The following is a 13,217-nucleotide window of genomic DNA, read 5'->3' as shown; positions in this document are numbered from 1 at the left end:
CTGTGAGGCCTCAGTGCTTCTCTGGAAACCAGCCTCTAACCAGAGGAACCAGGTCACCGGGAGCCCCAGCTGCCACTCTCCCAGCTTTGTGTGTGTGTGTGTGTGTGTGTGTGTGTGTGTGTGTGTGTGTGTGTGTGTGTGTGTGTTGTGATACTTAAATACTTTGAATTTTAATACTTTTACCTTAATTGCCCTAGTGGCAAAAATGGTTACTTGCTGATAATGGAAAGGTCTGTTGGCAAGATGCTGTTCCATTGCTCTGCACGTAAAAGACTTGGCTGTGTGTTGCCATAAAGGTTCGCCACCCACTGTCACTGAGTTGATCTCAGGTCCTCTTGGCCCTAACAAGGCAGAGTAGCACTGCTCCCAAGGTTATTCAAGGCTGGAAACAGTTGTGGGAGCAGACAGCTTCATCTCTCTCCCATGGAGGGGTTGGGGGTGAGGGGAAGCACGTTTAAACCGCCAGCTTTGTGATCGGCAGCCCAAGTATAATCCACTATGCTACCAGGGCTCTCGATAAAGATTACAGCCCAGAAAACTGTAACCTGACGTGCTACTGTCACATCGGGTGCTTTGAGTCAAAAACTAGAGACTAACAAAGCATCCTCTAGTCCAACACTTTTGACTGTCTGAGTCGGTGACATCGGCGTCATTCAGATGTTGTTCACTGTACCGTGTGGTCACCTCCACTAGCCATTTCCACACCGTGCCACCACTATGAACGTCTGTGTCCCTTACATGGCTCCCTTGACCCTCCTCCCTTCCCAGGTCACCACTCTACACCCTCTGATTTCCATACATCTGCCCCTGTCACATCAGTGAGACTCCAAGACAGGTGTCCTTCGTGGGGACTTGTTTCCAGGTTCATCCACATTGCAGCATGTGTTAGGACGGCACTTCTCTTTGTGGCTAACCCTGCTCAGTGCTGTGTGAAGGCCAAAAGAAACCCCCAAGAGAACCCCCCACCCCCAAAGCTGCCTACCTTGATGCCGGGGAACGTGATGGCGGAAGAGGCGTAGGAGCCGATCATGAGGGCCATGAAGGTGGAGCGCAGATTACCAAACATGTTGGGCAGCTGGGGGAGGAGAAGGGCAACGGAGGTGAGGAGGGCATACCTGGCATCAGCTGAGGGCTCACCTTCCCCAGGTCCGCCTGAGAGGACTCAGAAGCACCTAGTGCAAAAGAACCAACAAATCTGTCTTGGAAGAAGTCTGGCCAGGATGCTCCTTGTAGAGGCAAGGATGGTGAGACTTGGTCTCATGTACTTTGGACATGTTATCAGGAGAGACCGGTCCCTGGAGAAGGATTTCCAGTTTGGTAAAGAGGAGGGGCAGTGAACTTGAGAAAGACCCTTGGCAAGATGGATCAACACCATGAGTACAACAGAGGGCTCAAACCTAAGAACAATTGTGAGGATGGTGCCGGGACCGACCGGTGCTGGGTTCTGTTAAACACTACTACCACCTAGATTGGCCTCCCTCGGTGGTGAGTTAGTTAATTGTGCCAGCCTGGCCAATAATCACATGTGGGTCTGGTTGAAAGGCGGAGGGATAAATGGGTGGTGAAGCCTCGCCTTTCTAGTTCTCGGGTCTCTTGTTTTGTGATGGTTGCATCGGGTGCAGCTGCCTTAGCAGTTCCCTGCTTCAGCTTGCAAGATGGATTTCCTACAAGACATCCCCAAGGAGAAGCCGCATGGATCTATCCCGATGCAGCCCTGGGTGCTGGAGCAGCCATGTGGAGACCCCTGCCAGTGCTGAGATGCGTACACGTTCACTGACTCAGCTTTCCTCCTGCAGTCGGCATTATTGCCTCTGTTTTGTGAGGTGAAGGACTTTGTGGACTGGTGTTGGGTATGGGTTAATGTTGGACTTGTGGGCTTGGGCAGCATTGGGTTGGGATGTTTTCGTGATGCACATTTTCTTTGCATAAAACTCTCTCTTATATGTGAGTTGCTGTGGATTTGTTTCTCCAAAGTACCTAGACTAATACAGGTGGGAACACCAGACACATTGCTATGAGACACAACAAGAAAGTTCTCAAGCAACTCTGTGCTCTGACGCGGGCCCCACCCCACCCCCCGCACCCCTCCATGCCTGCAATAACAACTCCATCCAATGTACCTCAACACCTGAAGACTTCCAGAGGTGCCCTCAGGAAGTTCTTGTCAGGAGGTCGTCTGGGGGCACGTCCCCCGAACCCACCCAGCTCCCTAACGGAGCAGGGGTTTGGGCAATACTGATGGAGTCCAACTCATTTTACTGATGAGAGAACTCAAACCCAAAAGGGGTGGCAGGGCCGCAAAAACTTTCCCCTGAGCATCCCAGGCCCCCAGGCTATTGGGCTTGGCTGACCCCGAACCCTGACGATTAGTGTTAGCTGCTGTCTTGAGTCATGGGGACCCTATCTGTGTGGATGTGGTAGGTTTATTGTGCCAACCTGGCCAATAGGAACATGTGGTTGAGAATTGCTCTATACGGTTTTCAAAGTTGTGACCTTTCAGAAGCAGACTGCCAGGAATGCCTTCAGAGGGCCCTCTGGGTGGATTCGAACTCCCATCCTTTCCACGAGGGGGAGAGCACTTAACCGTTTGCACCACCCAGTGACTCCTGGTGGCCCTTTGTCCTCCAGGTGGTCCCAAAGGCTCCCCTGCCCATCGTTTCTGCTGAGCCAGGACAAGCCTCAAGAAGGACCAGGGAGGTGAGGCGGGGACCGAAGGAAGGAGCAGGCCAGGTCACCGGGGGAGGTAGCTATGACCGGGAGACCAAGTGAAAACGCCCACCAGTTCGGATTGCACGTGCTGCTCAGCTGGCCTGAGCCAGGCCCTCAGGGGAGAACAGGCAAAGCCACAAAGTCACCATGCCCTTTGTGAAACACTCCCTTGTCCCTCACCCGGATCCTTCCCAGGTCACCAGATTCCATAGCGGGAACAGCCTGAGTCAGCCCTGCTCCACAACTCGGCTCCCTGGGTGTGAGGCCAGAAACTTTGTACACAGAAAGCCCTTTCGGAAGGGAAGTGGCCACACACACACACACACACACACACACACACACACTGTCCCTGGGTGGATTCTGACTCACAGTGACCCACACTTTTCTGGGCTGTAATCTTTACAGGAAGTAGCCCATCAGGTGTTTCTGTCCCAGGGTTGCTGGGTGGGTTGGAGATGCCACCCTTTCTGTCACACCCACCCATGGCTTTCGGGTCCATTCTCATTCATAAAACTCTGAAAACCAAGCTCACGGCCAGCGGTCGATTCCAACTCAGGGCCACGCTGGAGGACAGGGTCGAACTGACCCCCAGGGCTTCCAAGACTGTAACTCTTTTTTTGTTTCTGTTTTTACTGTAACTCTTTACAAGGGTAGAAAAGCCCTTCGGAAGGCTGATGATGTCAAACTTCAGACCTTGTGGTGAGTAGCCCAAAGCAAGATCACCACGACACCGGGGCGCATAGCGCCTATATAGGGTTTGAGACTGTCTACCTTTACAGGAACAGCCCGCCTCAGCCTTTTCTCCAGGAGTGGCTGGTGGCTTTGAGCCATCGACCTTGAGGTGAGCAGCCTGAAGATTACCCTGCAGCATCACCAGGGCTATAAGTGGAAAGTCCCCCCTCCACCCCACCCCCAATGTTGGTGCCACCCAGGGACCTTGGAAGGTGGGCAAACAGAATTAAGAGTCGATCCTCCCCCACATCTACAAGTGGCTCTGAATGTGGGGAGGGGAGGGCCAGGGTGGCCCTGATACCTGGAATCTGCAGGGCAAGCTGCCAAGGGCCTTAGCGAAGGGAGCCAGCGCCAGGGAGGGCGACCGAACCCTCGGGAAGGGGTCCAAGGGCAGGGTCCCCACCCAGCACATGGGGGAGGTGGGGTGGGAGGTGGGGGTGGGTGTCCGAATCACTCCTGGCTGACCCGGGATAACCTGGCAGGGACGCGACGTTCCCGGGAGCAGCAGCGGGGGCGGGGCCAGCGCGGGGCCCTGCCATTGGCTGGAGATTACGGGGCGGGGAGCGGCAGGGCGGGGCCACGGGGCGGATCCTGGGGCCTTAGGGGCTGCTGAGGGGGCGGGAGAGGAAGGGATCCGCTTCCCCCGCCACCCCCAGTTGTGAAATGTCCCAGGCTGGAACTAAAGGCGGCTGCCGGGAGAGTGTGGGGAAATTCAGCAAAAACACCCAGTCTGGCCCTCATTAGCCCAGATCAACAGCCGGAGGCTGCTGCGCCAGGGACACACACACACACACACACACACACACACACACACACACACCCCACCCCTTAACCCTCTTCTGCTCACCCCCTCACAGCCATAAACATGGACTCTTATACAAGAACACAAGCAATTCACATGTCAGCGCTCAGGCAACACGAAAAACCCTTGTTTTGTGGGTCAAACGTGGTCAACTTCATATGGTTTGACCCCATGTCCTCCCCACAGGGGCTGGACACCCTCCCCGCCACCCCCCAGCCACGCCACCAGTCTGGAGCTGCCCCCTTCCTGCAGGAACCAGGCCCTAGCTTCACTGCCCTCCCAGCACTGAGACCTTGAGCATCATTCATTTTGGGGGCACCCACTCCCCTGGTTGTAGGCTGTGGGGGGGCACCCACACGCCAACACACCCCTTCTCCTCCGCTTGCGGTTGCAGCCAGCACAGCTTCCCCCATCCTCACCCTCTTCCTGGCCAGCAGTACTCACAGTGAGTGAGGTGAAGGTTAAGCAGATGCCACCAAAGCCATTCAGGGACAGCGCCAGGAATATCAACGGAGAAAGGACTGGGAGGGGGGAGAGGAGACGATAAGGGTGGCATTGGGGGATGGGATGAGGACGGGAGGTGGGGTCAAGAGCATCCACCCTCATCCCACCCATTCTTTTCTCCTGGGGACACAAGAGGGCAGGCCACTCACCACTGGTGTCTCGAGAGGCCAAGGCCATGAGGGTGCAGGATGCAGCAAAGCAGGCACTGCAGGAACATCAGGGACCAACCATCTATAGCCCCTCCACCCCGAAGCCCCGCTCCCACCCTCCAGCCCCCACTGCCCTGCCAGCTCACCTGCCCACCAGACGCATCGGCCGGGGGCCAAAGCGGTCCATGAGGATGCCCAGGGGCAGGGTGGTGGCGCTGAGCACAAAGGAACCAATTGTAAAGCCCAGGTTGAGCATCTCGTCCTGCAAGTCGCAGCTTGTCCAATGCTCCTGGTGGCCACTGGTGTTGTTCTTAGCTGGGGAGGGGATGGGGGTGAGAAGAGTACTTAGCACATGGGACAGGTGAGGGAGGAGAGCACTGGGGTGGGATGGGGCCTGCCAGACCTCTGATGCTGCCAACTGGATGACTTTGGGGTGGCTGGTGGTAGGGAGAGGGACCCTGGTAAGGTAAGGGCTATGAGTTGGGCTGCTAACGGCCAAGTCAGCAGTTTGAAACCACCAGTCACTTCCAGGGAAAAAGAAGAGGCTTTCTACTCCCGTCAACAAAGTTACAGTCTCAGAAACCCGCGGCAGCAGCTCAACCCTCTATGGCAATGAGGTGTTTAGAGTGTGTGTGTGTGTGTGTGTGTGTGTGTGTGTGTTTTGAGGGGGGTGTCTATAGTTATGGTCTGGGCCCAGGTGCTGTGTCATCACTGGTTTGTTCCTAGGCCACTTTGCCTAGGGCCAGTTCAGGGCACACCTGGGAGGGGAGAAAGTCCGGGTCTGAGTGCCCACCACTGTCCTCTGAAGCGGTGCCACCTTGCCCAAGGGACTTTCTTTCGGAGTCTCAGCACCCTTATCTGCAAAGGGGAGTCAAGCACACCTCCACCATTGGCTCCTTAGGTGCATTCGGTAGGAGAAAGTGGGCCCCGAGAAGGTGCTCCCGGGGCTGGGAAGGGACGTTGCTGGGTCACCTGGAGGGTTACTACAGGGAGAGTCCATCCCATCCCAGGGGCCAAGGATCCCACAGTGGCTCAGACAGGAAGTACTCTGCTCTTGTGGAGATTGCATTAGACAATACACAAGCAAACACACAGATGCTGGTGGCAAGAGTGGCAGGCGCTCATGAGACCCAGAGGGTAGCATGTGCCCCCAGATAAAGCCCAGAAGGCAGAAAAGGACTGATGGGAATGGGTGGGGGGAGGACCCAGAGAGGAAGTGGGAGTGAGGGAATTGCCATGAATGTTGTGAAGCAAAGTGTCTCGATTGTTGGACCGGAAACTACTGTGCTCTCTACACCGTTAGCCAAACCACAAGGAGACATACCCACGGAGGTGACAGGTGTTGTAAGAGAAGAAAACGAGGAGGTTTTAGCATCTAGATGCTTGGGGCCTCAGGGGAAGACATTTGCACCAAGGCTCATGCTGACCTTGTCCTTGGGAATCTGGAATATCCCAGGGGTGGACATGGTAAACTGACCTGTGTGCTACCCTAAAGTGCTTGGGAAGGAACCGTCTTGGGCCTGGGGAATGCACCCCAGGTGCCCACCCCTAGAGAGACTGAGAGGCATGGCTGGCATGGAGAGCAAGTGGATAGGGGTTTTGACCACGCCACGAGCAAGGTCAGCAGTTTGAAACCACCAGCCTGCTCCGAGGGAGAAAGATGAGGCTTTCTATGCCTGTCGAGGGGTACAGTCTTGGAAACCCAGTGGAGCAGTTCTACCCTGTCCTCAGTCAGAATTGACACATTGGCGGTGACACTGAGTGGTGAGTTGGAATCGGCTCAATAGCAGGGAGTATGGGTCTGTTTGTTTGGTTACGATGCCCTTAACTAAAAGGTGGCTGTCAGCTCTCTGGACAAGGGGACCATTTCAGTGCTCGCTATAGGCACTGTTTTCCACAGATGGGCCTCTGCTCCTCCTGGCAGTGAACAGGTTGGCCACTGGACCTGGTTCCTGAGAGACAAACCACACCCGAGGCCAGAGCCGAGGCTGAACAGAGCAAGAAGAACCTTTCTGCCAAGGTGTCTCTGGTGAGCCCCAGTCAACAACCTCTTGGTGAGAGGGCAACCCCGTTCACCATTTACAGCACCCAGGGGACTCCAAGAAAGGCCTAGAGACCAACTTTTAAAAATCCAACCATGGAAAGCCCAGCCAACCCCAGTTAAATGCTGACACGCAACAACCAAGGCTTTGCTTTGGTCTGGCTACAAGGTACCAGGCCTTGCCACATTATATCTCTTTGAATGTTCACGCTCTAAGGAAGTTGAGAATCATGATCCCCATGTTATAGACGACAAGGGCTCTAAGAATCAATGCAATTCACGGTCACACAGCTCTATTTCAAACTCAAGACTGTATCCAAAAGTGTCCACCCCATTGCACTATGGGTCACTTTGTTCTGAAGCAACCAGCTTTGTAAGTTTCCCAAGTATCCACCAGCGCTTGCCAGGAAATGTGCTTCTTCCATCAGCAGAGTGGCCAACTAAAGACTTGTCATTAAAAAAAAAAAAAAAGACTATAGTCATTGATAACACTAGTTTCTCGGGTTTTTGATCAGCTGCCAATGAGTCCAGCTAATGTGAGTTAGTTCTTAAAGTCTGATGAACCACTCTGAGGGGTTGGATAAAGTCTGACTTTTGAACCAAGGTGCTATGACCTCTTGGGCTGATGTCTGTGTTCATTGCAACAGAAGGAGTCTTTGAAATCAAACTTCCCCAATTTGACAGATGAGTGAAGAGACGCCTGGAGTGGAACAAGGAGAAATTATTCAGAAGTTAAGGAGACCGAGTGTCCCAAAGTATAGTGTGTGTACATGGCATGCTGGGTCCGAGTGGTGCTTGGAATGCTTTCTCATGTGCCCTGTTGTCCAATGATAGCTGCTGTCCAATCAGACCCAACTCACGGAGACACCATGCACAAGGAAGCCTGGCAGGATGCAATGGCTCATTTTGGGGGGAAGTAGATCGCCAGACCTTTCTTCCTGGTCTGTTTTAATCTGAAAACTCCACTGAAATCAGTCCAACATTACGGACAACAAATCAATCGGCCCCTGACAGATGGGTAGTGGCCACGCCTGTGGTGCACTGCCCGGGAGTCAAACCTGAGCCTCCCACATGGAAGGCAAGAGCTCTACTTCCGACCTACCTGTGCTTTATACCAACCAAACCCAAACCCACCACTGCCATAGAGTAAATTCCAACTGACGATGACCCTATGGGGCAACGTATAAGTGCCCTTTGGGTTTCTAAAACTTTACATCTTGGCAGGAGCTGACAGCCTCATTTTTCTCTGGCCCAGTGGCTAGTGGGTTCAAACAGATGACCTTGCAGGTAGCAGCTCAATGCATAGCCTGCTACACCGCCAGGGCTCCTTTCTCATAGCTTGGTGTTATTTGAATATGTATTAGAAATGTAGACATCCCTCATAAAGAGCCCTGGTGGTGCAGTGCTTCAGCACTCTACTGGTAACAGAAAGAGCTACAGTTGGTACTGAGGCAGCAGCTCTGCGGGAGCTCAGATTTGACCCTCTCTGATCAAGATGACAGCCAAGAAAACGATAGGCAGTTCCACCTGTTCTCTCCATCACTCACTCTGAGTTCGAACTGACAAATCCGGGCCACAACAGCAACACAGGTGTGCTACATACACGTGTGGATGTCGCATCCAACTCAGGATTCCAAGATATTAGACTTTAGAACAAGGCTCCTTTATGTTATTTACTATTCTTTCTTAATCATTACAAGGCTACTTTTTAAAAGACTGAGGAATTGATACATTGGAATCGTGGTCCTGGAGAAGAATATTGAAAGTGCCCTGGACTGCTAAAAAGACAAATAAATCTCTCCTAGAAGAAGTACAGCCAGAAAGCTCTGTAGAGGCAAGGGATGGGAAGACTTGGTCTCACATACTTTGGACATGTTGCCAGAAGAGAACTGTCCCTGAAAGGAGGACGTCATGCTTGGCAACAGGGAGGGGCGGGGAGCTAAAAAGAGATAGGCCCTCCATGATGCGGATTGTCACAGTGGCTGCAACAATGGGTGACGGCGTAGGAATGACCGTGAGGATGGCACAGGACCGGGCAGTGCTTCGTTCTGTCATCCGTAGGGTCACTAGGTGTCAGAACCGACTCCAGGGCACCTAACAACAACAACAGAGAAGTGACCACAGACAACTCGCTCTGGCAGTACTTCACCAGCCTTTCGCTTTAGTCTGGAAGCTCTGCTGAAACCTGCTCAGCGTCACGGCAGCACACAAGCCTCCACCGACGGACACTGCCGCACAGGCCGCACATGAGACCCACTGGCCGGGAATTGATCCCGGGTCGCCGGCACACAAGGCAAGAGTTCTACCGCTCAACCACACCATCTCTTCACTAGTAAATACAAGGGGGCTTCCAAAAGTTCATTGGGGAAACGGCGTGCTAAGCTAATGGGAGTTTTCCGTGAACTTTTTGAAGCGCCCTCATCAGATCTTCTCAAGAAAATGGTTTCGTTTTTCCAAAAAGCACAGGTGAAGAGGTGGGCCCTCCAAAGGGGGGGGGGGGGGCGGAGTTTCTCCTGAAGTGATGGAAATGTCCTACATACTGACTGAGGTGACAGTGGCGGGGGTGCACACATATGCCAACACTAGACAAGGCTTCCTTGTTAGCTGCCCTCCAGGTGATGTCCCTGTGGCGATCTCGTGAGTGCAGAGCAGGGTTTGCAAGGCCTGTCTGTGGAGGCACCTTGGAGTGGGCTGAAACCACCAGTCTTCCAGCCAGAGGTTGCCAGCTGGTCCCGTTGCCCCACTAGGGATTCCCTGAATATAAATTAATCATCAGCAGAGTGGATTAGAGGGAAACCAACACCACCAGATGGAAGAGGCAGGAGAGTGCTACTAAGGAGGCAGCAAAGGCCTGGCCAGGGTCAGAGGGCGGGGCCTCACCAGTCTCCTGGGTAAACCACTTTGATCACTGCAGGTCCCCTAGGAGTCCTCTGCTGGGTCCTCTCAGCCACCCTGGAACCCCTATCATTCGATGCCAGGCCTAATCATCCCACCCAACTGCTCCCAAGGCCAGCTGCCACCTCTAATCTCCAGCTCCTTCAGCCCCTGACGCCTCACAATTGGGGCCAGGAGGTACCAGGCAGGTCGCCATCTTCGGTGCCACCTGCTGCTTCCTCCCAGATAACCCTCACAGCACTCAGGGTGGGGTGGCTGTCCAGGGCAGAGATCAAAGCCTCCCCTCACCCACCCATCCTCAGTTGCATGCTCAGCGCTGTGGTTTTCCGCACAGTTGAGGCAAGTGCCCACAGGGAGTTGAGGTGAGGACCCAGCAGAAGCCAGGAGGGACACTAACATCTATGAAGCACTGTGACACCCACAACCATCCCTCCTCCCTTCTGGGAGGTAGTGATCACTCCCATTCTGCAAATTCAATTTGAAAGGGCCTTGTGGACATCACCTAGTTGGTAAAAGCTGTGGATTTTTCCACTACATGGAGGTTGGAGGGTCAAGGGCAGGCAGGGAGGTGCAAGACAGAACTCAACATCCCTCCAACTTTCCAGGCTGAGCCTGTCAGCACTACCCTCCCTGCTCCCCAGGCTGGGAAGACACCCTTCACAACAGCCAAGACACCAGAGTGGAGTCTCTACCTCCAGGGTGCCTGGTAGTAATCACTCCCCAAGGAATTCAGGATTTCCCACCACCTGGAAGTGGGTCAAAGGAGCTTTGATGATGCTATCCACTAACCACTGGTTTGCTAACCATAAGGTCAGTGGTTCAAACCCTCAGCTGCTCCGAGGGAGAACTTGAAGTTGGCTATTCCTGTCAAGATTTAGAGTCTTAGAAACCCTATGTAGGGTCACTGTGAATCAAAATCAACTAGATGGCAGTAGGCTTGGGTTTTGGGGGTTCTGAGTGAAGGAGCTCTGGTGACTCAGAGCTTAAAGCACATGGGAGGCTGCTAACAAAAAAGTCCACAGGGGAAAAATGCGGCAGTCTATACAGTTCTAGCCTTGGAAACTCTCTGGAGCAGTTCTGCGTGGACTTGTAAGGTCACCATGAGCTAGAATCAATCCGAACAGCTGTAGATTCAGTTTTGAGTTCACGGCCAACTCACACAAGCCAAGTGGCTGAAAAAGTAGGTACGGACCTTCCAGAAATCCCCAGGTGGCACAAATGATTAAGCATTCGACTACTAGCCAAAAGGTTGGTGGTTTGAATCTACCCAGAGACACCTCAGAAGACGGACCTGGTGATCGACTTCTCAAAGGTCAGTCATTAAAACCCTATGAAGCAGTTCTACATTGCGCACACACAGGGTCGCCGTGAGGTGGGATCAATCCGGAAACAACTAACAACCCCAAATGACAGGCCTAAAGACCTTGAGGCTATCTGCTTTGGGCATGTTGAACACCTAAGTAAGGCATTCTACATCCTAAAAAGTCCCACTTTATACAGCTTTCCTCTGGTGGCGTAGGGGGTTACAGGAAGTCAAAGTCAGCAGTTCAAAACCACCATGAAGGAGAGTAGGATTTCTCTTCCATAAAGAATTACAGTCTCAGAATCCCACAGGGGCAGTCCTACCCTGTCCTCCAGGGTGTCCGTATACATTGGAATCGGCCCAATGGCAGTGGGTTTGGGTTTGGTTTTAGCATGAAATAGAAAATTCTGACTCTTGATCACCCCCCCAGTGCAGCGATTAGACCTGTGCTTCAGAGGGTTTTCACAATCAACCGGCCGGCCCTTTCGTCTGTCGGGGGAGCAGACCAGAGTTTCTGTTCGAACTAACTAAACCGAGTTTCCCTAAAGCACTCACACCATCTGGATTCTTCATGAGGATTCACAGAAGCATGCTCAGTAAAAGGACATTTTCAGGGAGCGTAAGTACAGAAAAACCAGGCATTTCCAAGGAAAACTCTGCTGTGACAGATGCGAGACAGGTAGGGCCATTGCACAAGATCCCTTGAGCAGCCGTTTGCTCATCCTAAAGTTAGCTTTCACCGGACATTGGGGAAGGAGACAGAGCCCTGGGTGAGAAGGGAATGGAAGAGATTCTGCAGGTTCCCAGGAGTGTGCTGACTGGCTGACTTTTAAGAGTCAGCACAGAAGGAGCAGTAAAGCACCAAAAATTGACAGAAACCTCTCCCCATGCCAAGCACCTAGATTGTGGGGTCTCGGTCACACTTAAGGAGGAACTCCTGGCCTGACTTGAGCTAAGGAACCGCTTGTGAAGCCCAGTTTCTCCTATGCAGCCTTACCACAGGCCCGCTTCTCCTCCCAGCGGGTGCATTCAGCACCAGATGGAAGTTCCCAGAGGCTTCGGACTCTCTGCCCATTGCCCCAGCCCCCAGCGCCAACTGGATTGGAGGACAGGGGTGGACTGGGCAGAAGGCCTCCCCTAAGGTGATGAGAGGCCATCCAACGACTTGGAAACTGAACTGAGCTGCCCTGCTTTCTGTCCCTGAGCCACCCATCCTTTCCCCAGCCTCCCGCGGAGGGCGGGGGCGGGCCCCCTCTGGGACATACCTGGGCACAGGCTGGAATAGAAGCCCTCCTTCTTGAGCATGATGAGCAGGGAGCCCCAGCCGAGGAGCACCGCGGAGAAGAAGAGGTTCTCCAGCACCGCGGTGCAGGCCATCCACCAGCGCCGCCGGTACGCCTGCTGCAACGTGGGGGCCATGCTGGCCGAGAGCCTGCACAGGAACAGGGCGCTGAGCGAAGGGCCCCCCAGCGGTCCCTGGGAGGGGTCCTGCATCATGGTGGCGCCAGGGACCGCTCGGGCCAAGCCTCTCTCATAGAGGTCCCATGGAGTCTCGGGTTAGCCAGCCGGCACTGCCCAGCCAGCCCCGGGCGCACTGGCAGTGCTGGGGGGTGCACGCGGCGCTGGGCTCCCGCCGGGCCACTATCGGAAACAAGGAAGGTCTTGTCTACGCGCCGCAGCTTTCTGGCGCGCTGCCTGCCTCTCCCACCCCGGCGGGAGCGCGAGCAGCCGGGGTCCCGCAAGCCAGGGCCGCGGCTGCCCCAATCCCTAGAGGTCAGCAGGGGGCAGGGCGCGCGCCGCAGTGACCGCTGGCCCCTGCCCTTCCCTGCGCGTCCAGAAAAGACCCCTCGGAGCAGGCGGGAGGAGGAAGGGGAAGTCTGAAGTTAGCCACCCCGCCTCCCCTTCCTGTTACCCCTCGGAGACCGACCCTCCACGTTGGGACGAGAGAGAGCAAGTCCTCCCCAGCCCGCTGCACAGCAGGCGACCCAAGTCCACACAGTCGCTCGGGCCAAGGCAGCAGCTGCCACGTGGAAGGAGGCCCGGGGCTGTCCCTCCCGCGGCCTGGCGGCCCCTGCGGTCCCC

General features: G+C 54.5%; 1 protein-coding gene across 2 annotated transcripts in view; it reads right to left on the bottom strand.

The window, feature by feature from the left end:
- Positions 1-12,569, bottom strand: part of SLC43A1 (solute carrier family 43 member 1) — a 29,402-nt gene extending 16,833 nt beyond the window's left edge. For both annotated transcript variants that reach the window (XM_030887522.2, XM_045297071.1), the window contains exons 1-5: positions 12,401-12,569; positions 5,043-5,211; positions 4,897-4,952; positions 4,688-4,764; positions 983-1,075 (exon numbers count right to left, since the gene is read on the bottom strand). In XM_030887522.2, coding sequence (XP_030743382.2) covers positions 983-1,075; positions 4,688-4,764; positions 4,897-4,952; positions 5,043-5,211; positions 12,401-12,554 — 549 coding nt within the window. In that variant the 5' untranslated portion in view covers positions 12,555-12,569. The remainder of the gene's footprint in view (positions 1-982; positions 1,076-4,687; positions 4,765-4,896; positions 4,953-5,042; positions 5,212-12,400) is intronic.
- Between the last annotated feature and the right edge of the window lie 648 nt (positions 12,570-13,217).

This window comes from Echinops telfairi, unplaced genomic scaffold (assembly GCF_000313985.2).
Source record: "Echinops telfairi isolate 266 unplaced genomic scaffold, ASM31398v2 ScPeMD7_7416;HRSCAF=8454, whole genome shotgun sequence".
NCBI classification, from domain to species: domain Eukaryota; kingdom Metazoa; phylum Chordata; class Mammalia; order Afrosoricida; family Tenrecidae; genus Echinops; species Echinops telfairi.
Note: the sequence above shows the minus strand (reverse complement) of the source record. Positions and strands in the feature narration are given on the sequence as shown.